General features: G+C 29.7%; 1 protein-coding gene and 1 pseudogene across 1 annotated transcript; both read left to right on the top strand.

Annotated features, from left to right (window-relative positions):
- The first annotated feature begins 2,647 nt into the window (after positions 1 to 2,647).
- Positions 2,648 to 3,962, top strand: LOC120121510 (protein LIGHT-DEPENDENT SHORT HYPOCOTYLS 1-like). The gene is made up of 2 exons (XM_039140854.1): positions 2,648 to 3,269; positions 3,639 to 3,962. The coding sequence occupies exons 1-2, from the start codon at positions 2,672 to 2,674 to the stop codon at positions 3,650 to 3,652; spliced, it is 612 nt and encodes a 203-aa protein (XP_038996785.1). The 5' UTR covers positions 2,648 to 2,671; the 3' UTR covers positions 3,653 to 3,962.
- Positions 3,963 to 13,690: 9,728 nt separating this feature from the next.
- On the top strand, positions 13,691 to 17,255 carry LOC120121511 (annotated as a pseudogene).
- Positions 17,256 to 19,285: the final 2,030 nt, after the last annotated feature.

Here is a 19,285-nt window from a genome sequence, read left to right as displayed (position 1 = left end):
TTGCTTTACTTTTGCAGACACGGATTTGATGGATTTGTGAATAACGCTTGGGTGATCTATATGTTTATTGAGCTTCGATTTTCTTTTCAAAAATCAGTAGGGTTTTTGTCAATTATTTTTAGGGATTTGGGTGGTTGTGATCTTGTCTTTCTTTGATTTTTTTCCCAAAAATAAATATCATTATAAAAGAAATGAAATTTAAAAAACTAAAGTAAAAGGGATAATTTAAAGCTTATTATTTTTTTCCAAAAACTAAATTAAATCTTAATCCTACTTAAAAGAGAGGGGAAGGAAAATGAATAAATTGATAACCCAATCAGATGTGCTTGCTAAAAATCTACCTTAATTTTATATATTTTAATTTGTATTATTACCTTCTTTAATTGTGTTTGTATTAATCCATTCTTTTGTATTTTTTGGGGATAAACTAAAGTGAAAGGGATAATTTAAAACTTGCCTTAATTTTGTACACAATAAATAAATTGTTTTGAACTTAGCTTGAAAGATCAATGTAAATACTCCAAACAAAAGATACGAGATTGAAAGACTTAAATTCCTCTTGACAATAAAAGAGTAATATTGTGCTTCATTCTTGTTTGTGAAAACTGAAGAGAGCCTTCAACTCAACTCAAGGGCTTATCCTACAAGCCTTTGTGTGTAGGCATGAAAAATGGGGGGAAAACTAAGAGGGATTTGGCCAATTGTTGTGAAGGTTCCTACACTTTACAAAATTGTGAACTTAGCTTCCAATCCTCTTTGCTTTTAGCCTTTTGGAATTGAAAAGTAAAGTTGTAAGGGTATTTACTAATTAGTGTTTACAAGTGTTTTTCTTATATAATATCAGTTTTAACTAATTATCAATATATTAAATATGATGAGATATTTAATCTATTAAATAATATGTAATTTGAATTTTTTTATCATGAATGAAATAATATCATATTCAGATTAATCGACTAAAATATCAAATATCAATAGTTATAAAAATTATCATATATTGAGATTGTTCAAGTTGTTCACTTTTTTTCTTTTATTTTCTTAGGTCATAATTCTAGACCCATTATGAGCACTCTCGTTTATTTTTCTATAATTTCTTTTTCTCCTTCCACATAAATAAGATAAGAATTAAATTTAAAATTTATCTAAAAAAATTAGGGATAAAAATTTTCCTTGACAAACAAGTTTCAACTTAACTCTATTTTTTAACAGGTGTCAATATTTTTTTTTCATTTTTTACTAAAATTTTAGGTTCGAGTTGAAGTTTGATTGTTTTTCTAATATATGGAGTTAGAAGTTGTGTAAAATAAAATTATTTAAAAATCATAATCGATTCAAATTAAATATAAATTCTTAAATTTTGCGCCGAGATTGAGACAACCAAAACTCATATGCGAAAATCCATCTATATGTAAAAATGAAATTAAGACTATAACTCCCAAAAAATAAGTTAAAAACACCTTTTTTTTTAACATTCAATATGAACTAGATAAAATAATTGTGAAGTAAAAATAATCATCATCAAGAAGATAATATTTTTTTAAAAGAATATCTTAAATTAACTATGAAATCCACAAAGGGTAAGAAAATGAAAGTGTGGAATATTGGGGTACAGCCCCTTGGGTCATTGTCGGCTGCAGCTTCACTGCCAAACTTGTCCTATTTTGGGAAAACAGTTTTATTTTATTTATATATATATATATATATATATATATATATATATATATTCACAACAGTCTTAATTTATGATTAAAAAAATTTATTAAAAACATTATTATTTTTATCAGTTTTATTATTATTGAGTATTTTATTGGATTTAATAAAATGCTTTTGGTTTTATTATTTTTTTATTGATTTTATTATTGTTAGACATTTTTATCAAAAATATTAAAAAAATTAATATTTTATGTAAAAATAATAATTTTTTAAATATTTTTTTATTAATTTTTATTTAAATAATAACAAAATCAATAATTCTTATTTTTATCTTATATTAAAGTATCGTACCGTACAAATTCTCATTTATATATAATACACAACTACTACTTATTAACTATTGGGTCTTTCATTTACTGAACCCTTCCCCATCTCTCTATTGGATTGTGACTTCAATTTCTCTCTCTTTAGCTTTTGGTTTCAGTTCATCTGTTCATATCTCTCTTACTTTATCAATAGTATCTTTGAACTTCAGTTTGCTCGAAGATGAAGATCTGATCATTTCACCTCTGTTCTCATCGTTTTAAACCCTATTCCCAAACCCCAAATTTTGCAGTCTTTCATCCATTCCTCTCCAGCCTCGTCAAAATGAAACAACTTATCAATTTTATTTTATGACTATATTTTCGATCTAAAAAAGGAAGGAAAGGGTAACCCTTTTCTGGTTTCTCTCTAATCTGACCGTTTCTCTCTATATATGTTTTCATCAGTTCTGCCATGGAAGCCATGCAGAATCTTGCATTTCATCATTTCTTGAACTATCATAGTTTATGTACCTGAAGTGAAAATCAAAGCTTTGAAACTGTTGTTCTCTCTCCATAATTATTTATCTTCAATTCATATCTGGATTCTCTCTGATAATCCTGATCGGTGTTTCTTTCTTTCTTTCAATAAGAAAATAGAAGAAACGAGCGAGGACTGAAACCCTAAAACAAAGATAACACACACCAGCAAAATAATGGACTTGGTTTCCCCACAAAGCAATCCAAATAACTTTCCAACACCGATCTTAGCCTCAAACTTCGTAGCAAACAGCACTTTAACGCCTACTTCCACCACCACTGCGACTCTACCTGCACCGTCCACTCCGAGTCGATATGAGAACCAGAAGCGCAGAGATTGGAACACTTTTTGTCAATATCTGAGAAACCACAGGCCACCATTGTCGCTTTCAATGTGTAGCGGTGCTCATGTTCTCGAGTTCCTTAGGTACCTTGATCAGTTTGGGAAGACCAAGGTTCATAACCAGACATGTCCTTTCTTTGGTCTCCCGAACCCACCGGCCCCTTGCCCTTGTCCTCTTAGACAAGCGTGGGGTAGCCTTGATGCTCTCATTGGCCGACTCCGAGCCGCTTATGAGGAACATGGGGGCAGACCGGAAGGGAACCCTTTTGGAGCTCGAGCTGTTAGGATTTTCTTAAGGGAAGTCAGGGATTTCCAGTCCAAAGCAAGAGGTGTTAGCTATGAGAAGAAAAGGAAGAGGCCTAAGCAAAAGGTGGCGCCACCACTAGCTCCACCGCTGCAACCAGCAGCCTTTGCTGATGCCACTGCTACTAGTAAATAATTAAACTCAGACTATCTTGATTACAGGAATCTGTGTTGCACCTTGATCATATTTTAAGCTTCCCCCCCCCACCAATTTTGGGGTGTACCAAGTTTAGTGGGTACCCTTCTTTTAGGGGTCAGTTTTGAATGGTAGTGATAGGGATAATCAGTTACTAGGCTAGGAAGCAGAGGTAATTGCCTATTGGGAAGGAATAGTACCAAAAAGAAAATGATGGTGTCAAAAGTGAATGCCATTTGGTATTCTGTGAAACTAATCTTGTACTTCAGTTTTCCTGATATACTTCAAGATTTGGTATGCTTGGGTTTTTGGAAACTTGCTTGGTACTTACTAGACTTTCTTTTTCCTTTTTTTTTTACAGGAAGTACTATATAATCGAAAGAAGAATAGGCTCCTTTTGCCATCAACAAATTGTCTGAACGATATCGTTTCTATGGGTTTTATTTTCTTAAGGTATTTCTCTTGTGGTCTACTTTGATAGTTCAATGGCTTATTTCGTTAAGAGTTATGTGTGTGTGTGTGTATTGGTCAATGCCAATACTAGTAGATATTAATGTAACGATGTCTATGTTGTTTCATATATAAACATGACATTTATCTAAATTACTCTCCTTCTGTCATGAATCAACCAGTTCCCCGTTTGCTTAATTAAATAATTATATCTATAGAATTTACCGAAATTAAGAGAGAAACAAGTGTATATATTTGAAAGAATGCATTGGAACGGAGAAAGGTCGCTTATTTAGTTATATTATAGTTGTTACTTATAATAATCAAAGACATATATTATGCTGCAAAAAAAGACAACCTAGATTCATCTTTTCCAAAATTGGTGAATGGTGACAGCTAAAACAAAACACACACATGCCATATAAAGTATTATTATTCTTAAAACATTCTTGATTTATGTTATGTTAATATGAAAACATGTCTTGAATGCAAATATGTACATGAATTTGTTCACTTAATATATGTACAAGGAATTGTATATTTGTTTTAGTGACAGATTCCAAAAACGAATTCTTTGTTTGAAGCTTCTAAACACTGCAAAGGAAGTGCGACAAATGAACTTGGAATGAGTTCATGTAATAATTACTTTTAACGGATTGTTTATATAGAGTCTCTCATGTTTTGAATCAAACGTTTATATATAACATAAATTTGTATATATTGAGCATGGAAACTCTGAACCATCCATATTAATATGCATGAGTTCTGATAAATTATTTTCATGGTTTATTTTTCTTATGCTGGAAGAAATGTAGTCCTCGAAATGAACATACAAAAGTGCTTCATATCATACATATATGGATGCCCCAACATGAGTTGTCATATTACACTGCTGGTCGTATCAGTCTAGCACAGAACTCGACATTGCCTTTTCAAAACAGTCTAGGGACATACCAAGTTTCCCATTGATTTTAGTTTTATGAAGCTAGTTTTTCATTTGTTTGCTTTTGCAGATTTTGTTAAATCGAACATTCAATATGTCTGTATTAAAATGTTTTTAAATTTCTGTATTATTGTTTTTATTTTTTCTTGTTTGATTTATGATTCATGTTAAGGGTATGTGATTGTTCCTCTTAATTCAGACGTTGTTGGTGAGTATAATACTTATCGGTGTGTATTACTATTTTTTTATAGCAAAAGAAAAATATCAAAACAAAGCAACTGGATCATGAATATCAATAAAATTTGGGGGAAATGGGTATTTCAATTCTACTATGAACATTACAGCAATGAGTTGAACCTTTCGATAAAAGCAATTGACCAGAACGATTAACTTTTAGACTTGTAAGTCCGTGAAACATAGCGTAATTAGATCCAAAGCAGAATCTTTAGAATTGGTACATCTCTGTTCAATAAAATTAATAATTTATATTATATAATTTTAGAATATTCATATATTCTTATCATTTTTAAATTATTTTAAAAATTGAATTGTGATTTAATTATTTTCTTCTATGTTGTGTATGTACTTTAGCAATGTCTTATACCTTGTAGAATAATGATGTTAGATTTGTAATTGGAAACAAGATAAGAAATCTAAAAGTTTCATGAAAAGATAATTACGAAGTATTTATAAGGGTAATGCAATTTTTTAACAATGGAAACTAGATTTTATTAATAATGGAATAAATTAAAATCATAACGTGTCAAAATATAGAGAAAAGTTGGAGATAATAATCACTAAAATTTCATATAAATAAATATTAAACTTAAATATACGAAGAATAAAATTTTCAATTAAGAATGACGATCAACATCAAAACCCACTAATTTTTATAAAAAAACTCATTGTCTCTGTTGAATGAGATGATTTACGAAGTAATAAAAGAGTGATGAGAGAACCAAACAATCTGGCAGTTGTTTCGCTACACAATTCTTATTACATTTACAAACAACTTTTTACCAAAGACTATACGTGACATCCGACAGACCAATCGAAAAATAATGTCATGATAATATTTGTGTGAGTACCAAAACGAACACAAATATATGCAAAAAAATCATAAGAATCGTGTCAAAAAAACTAATATATCACAAGAATATAGATTCCTATTCAAAATTAAAAGAAAATCAATAAAAACAGAAAATAAAAAATATGATATAAAAAGCAAGAGAACTAATACCCACATACGGTTGATAACTAATAATAAAATTGATATCGTCACTAGTTAAATAAAAATGAAAGAGAAAAAAACCACATGCAATTTTTTAATCACACATCACACGAAAATGTTAAAATTTATTTGTATATAAATTCACACACTACAAATCATAATATTAATCTTGTAATTCATATAAATTACTATTATCATTAAATCAAATAATATGTTTTAGTTAAAAAATTATTATATCTTATTTTTTTAAAACAATAATCGATGGTATATACTATGATTTAATATATTAATTAATGACGCACAATCTAATACTTGGTGCTTAAGGATTATGTTCGTGATTGAAAGTTTACCAAATCTAATAAAATAATAATAATTCGTAAAATTAAAAAGGAACCAATTTTTTTTTTAAAAAAAAACCACTGTTGTCAATAATTACTGCTTCAGGTTATAATATATTATACTATATAAAAAGGAAGACCAAATAAAATATTTCCTTTTAAGAAAGAAGACAACATTTGCAAAGTCTACCTTGGACGCACAAGGCACAATCCCCTATTTAAAAAGAAAGGAAAATAAAAGAACGTCCGTACAGAAAATCCCCGCAATCCACGGTGAACAGTGCACTAGTTGACACGTGCATCCACCAGCTTGTCCCTACTAAGCCGCGTGCTCCCACGTGGACAATTGTACACCTTGTCGGGAACGGAGCAGTAAGTCTTTTGCCTCGTCTCTCGTGTTTCACTTTTTTTCCTTGTCCGATTTACGCCACGTGGTTTGATCACACTCGTCTGGTGCTCTGTTCTTACGAAATAATTGTTGTTTCTTCTTTTCTCTTCTTTGTTTAACTCCCTATCAGTTTCTTTCTTCCCTTCTTAGGTATCGCCTACTTTTGCCATTTAGGGAGTAAACCTTTTTTTCAATTAATTAATCTGTTATTCTTATTCCTAGGTTTAAAATTAGAGGTGAGCATTCAATCGAATTGAGTCTAATAAAAAAATTTGAGTTATTCGAATTGACAAGTCATATTTTATAACTTGAATTTAACTTGAAATTTTCTCTAGTCGAGTTTAAGAAATTCGAGTCGAGTTATTCGAGTTTTTATACTAATTTTATTATAATTGTTTATGGTAAGGATTTATTTTAATTTTTTGACTTTCTCTAACCATATAATATATATATGTATTCTTTTCACATTATAATATTATTTAATATATAAATACAATCTAAAATTATAAAATATATTCATAATATTATATTTCAAAGAAAGTATTTTGAGGGTAAAAATGAGTCAAGAAGTTGATGAGAAGAAATAATTTACAAACAAATGTAGTAAAAAGACCAAATTGAGTAAAATGCAAAGTCAAGAGATTGAATAAAAGAGAGTGAGAGAGTACATTTTTAGTATAAAAAAAGTAGAAATTGAAGTTATATAAATATTCTATTGTGGTATATGAACATATGGTTCAAATTTGGTAAAAATATACTTAAAATTTAGGATGAATTGAAGAAATAAGTAAATTATGAAAAATTAAGGACTAGATTGAAAAATAGAAAATTTATTATAAAAAAGAGGTATTGAAAGTACATATGTATTCTTAGATGTTTTAGGAGCATATAGTTCAAATTTGGTAAAAATAGACTTAAAATGAATGAGAAATTTAAATAATAATGAAAACAAATACTAAATTATAAAACTGTCAAATACTTAGTCAAATTTTTTATTTTTCGAGTAACTCGAAATATCAAAAATTCAAACTCAAATCGAACTCAAAAATTAAATTAATAATTTGAGTTGACTCAAATAACTTAAAATTGAAATAAAAATCTTGTTCACCCCTATTTAGAATGATGAACTCTTAAAATAGTATTATAAATTATAGAATAATGTTAAAAATTGTTTTTTATAGTTATGTAAATATTAGACAATTTATATTAAGGTAAAAATTAAAGTCAAAACACTAGCAAGACCCTATACTAAATTTAAAATAAATCATGTATCACAGAAATTTTCTTTATTTTGTAAATAAAACAAGAGAAGTGATAATTTATATTTTTCTTGATGATTGTTAATTAATTTAGAAACTGAGGTATATATGCACATATTTTCTAATAAATTATAATTAAATTATTTGAGATCAATACTAATTTATCTTTTGTGAAGATTAATAATCTAAGTCTTGAATTAATACATCAAGATCTCTAACTTGACTAGAATTCATTTCTATATTACATTCCTTTATTCTTCTTTTCCCCCAATTCTACACAAACTCAAACTATCCTCTTTATTTTATATTTTATTTATTAATAAAAATAATCTCTCGTCACTTTTTGTGCTTTCGACCATGCTTATTATCAATACTACAAATTATTTTAAGTAGATTTTATTTTTGATAACTTCAACAAACGCATCAGGTAGTTATAATCATGATAAAATTAATTATCTACATGTTGTCATGTTCTGTATTATACTTGTGTTAATTATACTTACCTTCATTGTTAAAAATAGTATTTACTTATATGTTTTATTTCACAAATTATTTAATTATTTATTTTATATGATCTTAATAAATGAAAACACTATTGTTGTGTTTTCATTGTGAACCACATTGTTTTTATTTTTAATGGAACTTTTAACACCTCTTCTCGTATCCGTCCTCGAAAACGAGTCAGATATGTCACATAAACTTATCAAAGCAATCCTTATTCGAAAACCAATAATTTTTTTTAAAAAATAAATCATTTAAAATCAATAAAACCACAATTAATTCAATAGCATAAAATCAAAATATAATATTTTAATATACAAATCGCATTCATTTCAGGTAGCAACATGACAATCCAATACTATTTTATATAATAAATGAAACTGCCTAAAAACTGCTTAAATAAAAATTCATTTTGATATCAATTAAAATATAGTTTTCTAAAATAGTTATCGCAAACCATTATTTATAACTAGTAATAATAAGTATTATCCATTATAAGCTAGCGTATACATATAATACTACAAATCAATTTTCAAACAAGTTTATATCATAATGTCATAACCACATAATATATACATACCAACTAAAAATATCCAAAACATCAAGAGGTGTCATACTGATATTGGTAAGCAATCCCTGCTAAGTGATGTCAAGCTAAGCTCCTTACATTACTCGATTTTCTTTTAACTACGTGTGAAACCATCACACGATAAGTATACATTTAGTGACATATTTCTATATATGAAGTGAGTATATCAATATATAAAATATCATATAAACCACAATAAGAAATTATCATATAATAATATATGAACATATAAAACATACTTATTAAGTCACTTTTATATAAATAACATGCAAATCAATTGTTCATATATAAAACATTTTACATCAAATTAGAGTATTCGATGAAAGATTTACTTTCAATCGAATCAATTAAACCTGTAATTTTCAACTACATTTAAATCATAGCCCACTGTATAACAAATGAGAATGCCAGGTATGTGAATCAGACGACTACGTGCAATATGCATTTTTATTGCCACACAGATAATTTGCACTTTTAGTGCAACATAAAATATACTGGTACTATAGAACACAACATCACTGTACCAATAATCAAGAATATCACAATGTCAAACATCATGAATTCCACAGTGAACATGTAGTGCCACGTAGAATCTATAACAAATCATAGCTCAATGTATAACAAATGAGAATGCAAGATACGTGAGTCATATGAGTGTGCACTATATTCAGTTTTGCCATATATATAATTTGTACTTTCAATGTCACATAGAATGTCTAGATATTGTAGAACACGACATCATTGTACCAATAATCAGAAATACCATAATGTCAAACATCATGAATTCCACAACATATAGTGCCACGTAGAATGTATAAGTATGTACTAATACAATAATCACTTCATCTCATGGCATGCCAATTGTACCAATGACTCTCAATGCACATACAAAGGGCCTTTTTTAAAATCATATATCAACCATGTACCAAAAATATCAATATTGATAGTTATATAAAAATATCATATAATAATGCATTGAGCAGTTCATACCCGAAATCATTCAAATACCATTTAGCAAAATAGTATGAAAATATATCATAATCCGATTCAAAACTCTTTTCATTCCAAAACATTCAAAGTTGACTCATCGCAAGTCTTCCTCATATTGTACATATAATAATATAAGTAATAATGCACTCACCTGGTATGCCTTACTACAAACCTTTCTTAACGATATAACCTTCACTCTTGCACTTTTTCCTTAGTTTTAAGTTTACTTGTATCTTGAGTTCGATCACGATCTTCATGTACATTATTTACAAAAAAAAAAAATACACATTTCAAATTACACATTAGTAATCTTACTAACATAGGCGCACATTAGCATAAAATTTTTAAAAGTTCTTTCAATACTTATTTGATACTAATTTCATTCCATAAGATCAATGCCAACCTTAACACTGCAAAATACAACTTTAAGACCCTCAATATTCAAATCAATGAATAATTCATCATAATTTAATCATCAAAATGAATTCTTTTAGAATTCACCTTAATATTTCCAAAATATTTAAAATGGTCCCTTGCTATTTAATCTTTAAATTCAAGCATATAACAATATTTTCAAGCATTCTACATCAATTCCAATCACTTTCCATATCAAACCCCTTAATTCCTACACTTTACAATTTAGTCCTTTAACCATTACATACTTTCAAATTAGTCCAAACAAACATCTAAAGCTTGTAGAATCATCCATTCATTAAGTCTAATCTTAGTATACTTTCTCCATAATTTTTCTCTATTTTCTTCCCAAATATGAAAGGTCGCTTTATACATGGTCTCCAACTTGATTCAAGCATGAATTCAACTTCCAAACATCATTTTCAAGCACTTACAGTCAATCTCATATCAAATTCAATTCAAACTTCAAAAATCAACATAAACCCTAACTTGGCCAAATCATGTATATAACATTTCCAATAGTTTTCAATCATCCTTCAAACATGGAAATGATTCAACAACATCAACTACATCTTAATCAAGCCTTAGAACATCAAAAATTAATCTCCTCTTCTTCCATCCTGTTCAAGAAAAAGGGTTTCAAACATAGAAAACATGAACAATTAGTACCAAATAATAGAGAATTTCTTGTCGATTAATTTTGTATTTCATACTTTCTTCCAAAATACTAATAAATTGGCTTGAAAATAAAAAAGAAAATTTTATTTCTTATCTAGAGAACTCACAACAATGGCTTGAAAGGATGAAGAAATCTCTTATTTTTCTTTTTCATCTATTTAGGCCATTTGTCCTTTATGTATTTAAAATAAATTAAAAATTCGTTTTAATGTCAAATGACCATATTGCCTTTGAAATCACATGTTCCATAACTTGACACATGTAAATTTATTCATCCAAAAATCAAAATTAAACCAATATGTTAATTAGTTATCAACTTTGCCCTTAAACTTTCCCGAAATTACGATCTTATCATTTTTAATCTAACATTCTCGATTTAACATGGGAAACCAACTTAAATCAAATTATTCATATTAAATCCTACTATTTTAGTTCATTAAATTAAATTATTAACCTTGTCTTATTATCCATCAAAATATTTCAATTATTTGATTAGATCTAACCATCTGAATCTTTCTCAAACTCTATAGGTTTATAGCTTTTAATACAAATTTTGTACGAAACATCTAGGGATGGCAATGGGTCGGGTCGGGTTTTTGGGTCACCTGACCCGACCCGAGAAGAAATGGTCCTCCACCCGTGACCCGACCCGACTCGAAGAAATTAAGGTTTCACCCGACCCGACCAACCCGAATATATGACCTAGAAACCCGACCCGACCCGAAATAATTAAAAAAATATTTATATTCAATAAAACAGTGACTTAATTGAAAAAATTATATATAGAGGGGTAATATTGTAATTATCCCTAAATATATAGGTAAAATTATATATATTTTTCTTTCACTCTAAACCCGACCCGACCTGACCCGAACAGTGCATTAAAAAAACCTGACCCGAATCCGATTTTTTTTTTAAAAAAAAAATCCAACCCGATCGGGTCGGGTCGGAACCCATCGGGTTGAGTTGTCATCCCTAGAAACATTTGAGTAACACGAAAAATCTATTCTTGAGATAAACTATTCATTTACCTGATAAAATACTTTTTTGGGAAATTTATCTTTTAGTCCCTATACTTTCCCAAGTTTACATTTTGATCTCCAAACTTTCAATTTATTTATTTTGGTCACTAAGTTTTTGAGGTATTACAAAACTATGGGAAGTTGAAAGTGAAATACTTATTTTGTCAAACATGTTTCAGATTATTATTATTATTATTATTATATGCATAAATTAAAGAGCGGGGGGTGTATTATTGATGGTGATTGAATAACGTCGATGGTCCAATGCCAAATTTGACGAAACCAGAATCTACAGAGTTTAGAAGATTTCTTTCTTTATTATTTACAAAGAAAAAAAAACTTTTTGACAAAACATAACAATTATTGAATCAAATATATATAAACTTAAATTTACATTTTTAGTAGAAAAAAATTGGGGGTATTTGGTAAACAACTTTTTGAAGAGTTTTTAGCTTATTTGAGCATAAATAGTTGATTGGTAGTTAAACCCTTCATTTTTAATGTTCGATAAATACATTTTTGAAAGAGTTGATTGTGCAAAATAAGTTGAAAATGAAAATGTTGGAAAATCCAACGGTTTGGGAGAGTTGATTGCAAAATAAGATGTTAAACGACATATTTGACTTTATTATTTCCATAATTACATCATTTCCATAAAACCTAATCTAATGAAATAGCCTCTATTCTAATCCACTTGATCTAATTATGAATTAGTGAAATTTTATTTTATTATTATTATTTTAATTGTAAATTCTCAAATATATTTTAGTTAAGAAAATATAAAAAAAAACATGAAAGTAAAAAATATATATAGTGTTGTCGTGTTGATATTTTATACAAGATTAATATTATCTATCAATCTCACAATGGTAATATTTGTGAGTATTAAATTTAAAAAATATATTCAAAATTTTCAAAAACATTCACTATTTTTCTTAAGAATTTTTAATTCATTGTCAAAAACATTTTATCTGAATAATTTCACCTCAATAAAGACTAAAGTATTATAAAACATATATATACTTAACAATTAAATATATCATACACTTATTTGTCATTTCACCCATATCAACTATCAGCTAAATTTTACTAAACACTTCTAAACAAACAATTAATCAAATAAGTTTCTCAAATAAACTAATCAAATCAATTGGTCAAATTAATTACTGGAATCAACTACTAACTATCAACTATCAATTGTTTATCATACACCTTCGATGACTGAGTTCATCAGAAGTTAGAAATGAAAGGATTTTTAAACAATTAAATTAGCAACACTGTTAATGGTGTGAAGTGACGTCAAATTTTAAACATGGAGGGTGCATCTTCATTTTTTTTCCCAAAAATTATTTGACATAATTTTCATCATTAATACTCAATTTGATATAGTATCAAACAATGTGGGCAAGTAAAAGAGTGAGCCAAGACAGTTTTTATCAGTGAGCATGGCCCAAAGATGAGTGTGTACAGACAGAACATCTTGTACAAAGACAGACGACACCTTTGACCATTCGTTATCTTATGCAAGTAATGAGGTGCTAAAACGTAATTTCCCCACTACCTAAACAAATATGTAACCTTCTTCCTTTTCCCAACGCTACCGAAGATTACTTGCTTTGTTTTGTCAATTCCTTGTCCAAGATAAAGCTTTGAATTGTTAATCGGGTAAGGCTCTTTTTCTTTGTGGGTTGTTGAAAATGTTTCTTTTCTTTTCCATTCTTTCGTTGTTTGGGATGTGATGAAGGTGTAATGGTCAAAGGGTTGAATTACCGGAAATGGGTTATTGAATTTGAAGCTTTTGGATTATTTTTTCTTCTGCGAACATATCTAACGCAAGTTGTCTATGGTTTTCGAATTATGTGAATTGGGTTCTTGATGGACTACTTCAATAAGCCGTCTTCTTTGCTTTTTTGTTTTTGTATTCTTTACTTTTTTTTTTTTTTTGAAAGGGGTTATGTATCGTATAAATGTGTGCAAATACAATACATAGACAAAATCATGTACCTCATTAAAAAAAACCTCCCTAAATCTAGTAGAAAAAAGAATGGACCATAATCTTGTTGAACAAAGGCGAAAATCAAAGCAAAGGAACACACACTAAACAGACCAACCACAACCATAAGCAAAGCCATAGAGAATTGCACCAACAAAGTCATGCTTCAACTTGGCACAAGATAACCCTATTAAAAGTCAATTCTGCAACTTTAGGAAGCAGCAGAAACCCATCAAACCAGAGGAACTAGGAGGAAATCCAGCAGTTGTACCCTCCTGCTCTAAAGCAAAGCCAAACCAACACAAACATTACAGCACCAAAAATAGATCAGCAGCATTACATCCTGGTATATCAACTATAGTCCATGCTCGAATTAGAACCACTAGACTCAACTACCAATACAACAAAGATGGGAAGGGAGACATATCTGCACCACATACACGAGACTAATATCTAAGGCACACCAATGCAAAACAGAATCCACAAGCCACAAGCTATTTGTTAAGTAGAGCCACCAACAGCGAAACACAGAGGCATAAAACACCCAGACCCCTACACTGCCAGCGACGACACCAATCCAAACATACAACACCTACAGCCAGCAGCTAACTAATAACAACTAAAATACTTACAGTAGTACTCGACAGAGCCAAGGTAATAAAAGCCATGAGCATAACACTCTAACAGAAATCGGAAACAACGCATGTAATTTTAGAGTAAGCGAGCATGGGACTATCCAAAATGGAGAGAGTCTACCATCGTTCTGCAAAAACCAAACAGAACACGATCCTGCACCTAGCGACTTAAAACAACGCAACTATTCTAGGAAACCAGGATACTCGGTGTTGAAAGCTGCAATCTTCACTTAATTGGAAATAACACTCCTTTTAACAATGTAAACCTTCTGGTTTCTTATGTTCCTTGGTATGTATGCCTTAAACGAGGAATTCTGACGATTTTGGAGAATTTAAGACTTCGTACCTTGGGACTGTTCTTTCTTTCTTTCTTCTTTTTTATTTCCCTTTCTCCCCAGCGGACTTTGGCTGTTTTAACTCTAGGATATGATAGTTCAGGGTTTAGGGTTTTGCATTATCTAATCACGTTCTGCTCATTCTTATTGTTCATAATGTATCTATACAATTCATGGGGTTTTCTCTTTTGGTATAGGAGTCCATGGTTTTGACGTTGCTTGCTTCTACTGTTGCAGCTTTGATGGTTGTTGTAGATTTGATCAGCAGACAAAGTGGGAGAATTACTTGCCCAGTATTTAAAGTTCAGCCTAAAATCATGAGATAAGGAGATTTATGGATTTGTTTGTTTGTACCGGGAATTGCCCGTAGTTGACTTTTTTAAGTCATTAGTGCAGGTTTTTTGAAGTTATAGTCTTTAAATAAGTGATCAGAAAATGGGATACACAATTACCCTTCACAACTCTCCAGTTGAGATTTGCTATTTTCATGGCGTGCAGTGGGGTTCAAAACAACATGGATTGGGTTGTAGCTCTCTGAGGTGCTCAATAGTAAAGGTGTCTACTACTCATTAAACTTGTTCGAACAACTGTAGTCGTAGAATTCACTCTTGCTTGCCACCGAAAGTCGATAATGGTTCAGAAAGAGAGGCAATATCTTTAGTGTGCAGAGGACTGCAGGGAAGTGCTTGTATTGACACCGATGAATTTGATGAAGATGAATGTTTGAGTTCACAAGATTCAAAAGCGAGTGCTAAGAGAAAATTTAAAGAGCAAATAAATTCGGAAAAGCTTCTGAATCCTTCGACATCTGCTTTAGATGGATCTTTTGTTAGAAATGACAAGGAAACGAACAATGATATTCTTCAAAACTTATGCAGCAATGGCAAACTAAATGATGCATCACGGCTGATAGAAATTATGGCACATCAGAATCAAATTCCCCATTTCCCCTCTTGCATAAACTTGATAAGGGGCTTTGTAAAGGTAAATGAGCTCGATAAAGCCAACAAAGTTCTTCAGATTATGATAATGTCCGGTGGGATCCCTGATAATATTACATATAACATGATGGTTCGTGGGCTTTGTAAGAAAGGACGGATACGATCTGCTAATGACCTTTTGGAAGACATGAGCTTGAGTGGTTGCCCTCCGGATGTGATTACTTACAATACAATAATACGCTGCATGTTTGATAATGGGTTTTTTGACCAGGCTGTCGGGTTTTGGAAGGATCAATTGAGAAAGGGATGCCCCCCATATCTAATCACCTATATAATTCTCATTGAGCTAGTCTGCAAGCATTGTGGAACTGCTCGGGCAATGGAAGTATTACATGATATGGCGATAGAAGGATGTTATACCAACATTGTTACCTACAACTCCCTTGTTAATTTAACTTGCAAACTGGGGAAATACGATGATGCTGCTTTAGTCATTTACAATATTATATCTTATGGCTTGGAGCCGAATGCTGTAACATACAATACCATGATCCATTATGAAGTCGATGAGATACTAGCGATCATGAAGGAAACTTCACATCCTCCAACTGTGGTTACTTACAATATGCTGATAAATGGTTTGTGTAAATACGGACCTTTGGACCGTGCCATCAGCATCTTTGATCAGATTGTTTCTCGAAACTGTTCCCCAGACATTGTTACTTATAATACACTGCTTGGTGCTCTTTCTAAAGAAGGAATGGTGGAAGAGGCTCTTCAACTACTTCAAATTTAAGTGGTAGCAGGTGTTCCCCTGGTTTGATTTCTTATAAAACTGATTGATGGATGTACTAGAACCGGTGATATGGAGAAAGCAATGGGATTATACAATCGGATGTTAGAAGAAGGGATCAATCCTGATGACATAACTCATCGTTGCTTAGTTTGGGGATTTTGCAGGTTGAATCAAGTAGAAGGAGCTATAGGGATACTAAAGGTCATGGCGGGATGGGAACACAGGGTTGGAACTAGTAGTTATAAAATGGTAGTACTTCAATTGTGTAAAGTTGACAATTTAGATTTGGCGATTCAAGTGCTGGAAATGATGGTCTCAACTCGGAGTAAACAGGAGGAGTATGCGACTATAATCAGAGGTGTAGTCAATGCCGGAATGAAACAAAAAGCTAACAAATTGCATCAAAAGATGAAGGAATGGGAAGTTTTCAGAGGAAGGAAACCATGGAGTTAAAAGACTTGGTTTCTATGGATTTTGATAGCCAATACTTTTGGCTAAAGAGTTTTTCCACTGCCCTTTTGTTTGATTGAGTCTCTTCTATTAGCTTGTGTTGACCTTTGTTTTCTTTAGACTGCATTTAGTTTTATGTGTCCAACACGGGTACACTTCATTTTATTTCTCGAATTTTTCCCACATATTTGAACAGAGGAAGGGATGGCAAAAGTGCTGGATGGGAAAGTTTATTTCATAAAATGATGTACTCAGCCGATTAATTATTTATTTAGGGTGTTTTTTACAGTGTTGCATGGTTGCATAGGATGTTTCGGCTTCTTCGAGAGAAAATTTTTCGATGCAAACCACCCTTTGAAAATCAATTGAAAATCTCGGCTTCTTTAGGGTGAATGTCTTTAGGATTTTAATGCAGAAAAAAAAAGTTAGCGTTTTTATATAAATATCACTTTAACAAAAATTAATTACTTGTTAGATCCGAAAATGCCTAATAAGTAATTAATATATATTAAAGTGATATTTGTGTAAAAAAACAAACTTTTTTTCTTCAAATCATCATATCATTTTGAAAAATAATTTTACAAAAAAACGTGACACATACATCATATAGTATTTTGAAAAATAAATACTAGTTATAAATTTTTATAAAATTATTTATATTTTAAATTACTTATCCTCAAAGTTTTTTTATACTATACTATACGTATAGGATTTTACAAGGGTCAAAAACGTATCAGAAAGTGTCAAGTGGTAATTGATACTGTATTATGTAATTTCATGCAAAAAAAAAACAAAATTTGTCGAGTTATAAAATAATTTGCAAAAATATATTTAAAGATTTTAATGAAAAAAATTGGTATTTTTACACAAATATCATCCTAAAAGAAATTAATTACTTGTTAGGCACCTTTGCATATAATTTTACAGATATAGCAAGTAATTAATTTCTGTTAAGGTGATATTTGTATAAAAATGTCAACTTTTTTTTCTACATTAAAATCCTAAAGACGCCGAGATTTTCACCCTAAAGACGCCAAGATTTCCAATTGATTTTCAAATGGTGGTTTGCATGAGAAAATATTCCCTTGAAGGCGTCGAGATATCCCTTGAAGGCGTCGAGATATCTCATGCAGTCATGCAACACTGTAGAAAACACCCTATATGGGAAATTAATCGGTTGAGTGCATCATTTTGGGAAATAAACTTTCCCATCCACATTATCTGGGCACTTTTGTTGGAATAGATACCATTTTTAAATATTTTTAAAGATAATATTTGGAGAATTTGAAATTATATTTTAATTGTAGTATAAATTAAATAATAAAATACTTAGAAATATAATATTAATAATTAATTTTAAGGTAGCATCCACCTCGTTTTTTTTAATATTCAACTATTCACCTCATATTTTTTTTAATCTACAAACGTGTTATAAACATTTTCTCTAAAGGGACGTTTGGTTAACGTAAAAAATTATTAACAGGGAATGTTTTTTTTTTCTAATAGTAATATTTTTTTTTTGTTAAAATGGTAAGAATGTCATTATTTTCAAATTCTTAGGTATTAGATAATTCTCACCACTTTGGACAAGAATACCCCTAAACTAATTAATTTTTTTATAATGATTTTTTTCAATTCTTTTTTTTTACTTTATTCAAAATTATAAATATAATAATAAATACATAGAGTTTAATTTAGTAAAATATTAATAAATTTGAGTATTTAAAATTACTTATATTTTTAATATTGAATATATTAATTATTTTATAATTTTATTGGTGAAAAATAATATGATTTTAAAAATGCTATTATTTAAAATAATATTTAACTTTGAGTTATTAAAAATAAATCTTATACATTGAAAAATAATATCTTTGAATACTCGAGATCATAATATTATTTTTTCATATTATATAATATTATATTATATTATATTATATATAAATAAATATGATTCTTATGAAAATTATTTAAAAATATAAGTTTAACATACTAATTATATATTAAATCTATTTTTCTCAAAAATTAGATAGTATAACCATTAAAATATTTCTA

Source organism: Hibiscus syriacus, unplaced genomic scaffold, assembly GCF_006381635.1.
Source record: "Hibiscus syriacus cultivar Baekdansim isolate YM2019G1 unplaced genomic scaffold, ASM638163v2 tig00110374_pilon, whole genome shotgun sequence".
Classification (NCBI taxonomy): Eukaryota; Viridiplantae; Streptophyta; class Magnoliopsida; order Malvales; family Malvaceae; genus Hibiscus; species Hibiscus syriacus.
This window is presented reverse-complemented; position numbering and strand designations above follow the sequence as displayed.

What these genes read in the sequence shown, in the direction of transcription:
- LOC120121510 (XM_039140854.1), top strand. Translation starts at nt 2,672, where the DNA reads ATGGACTTGGTTTCCCCACAAAGCAATCCAAATAACTTTCCAACACCG.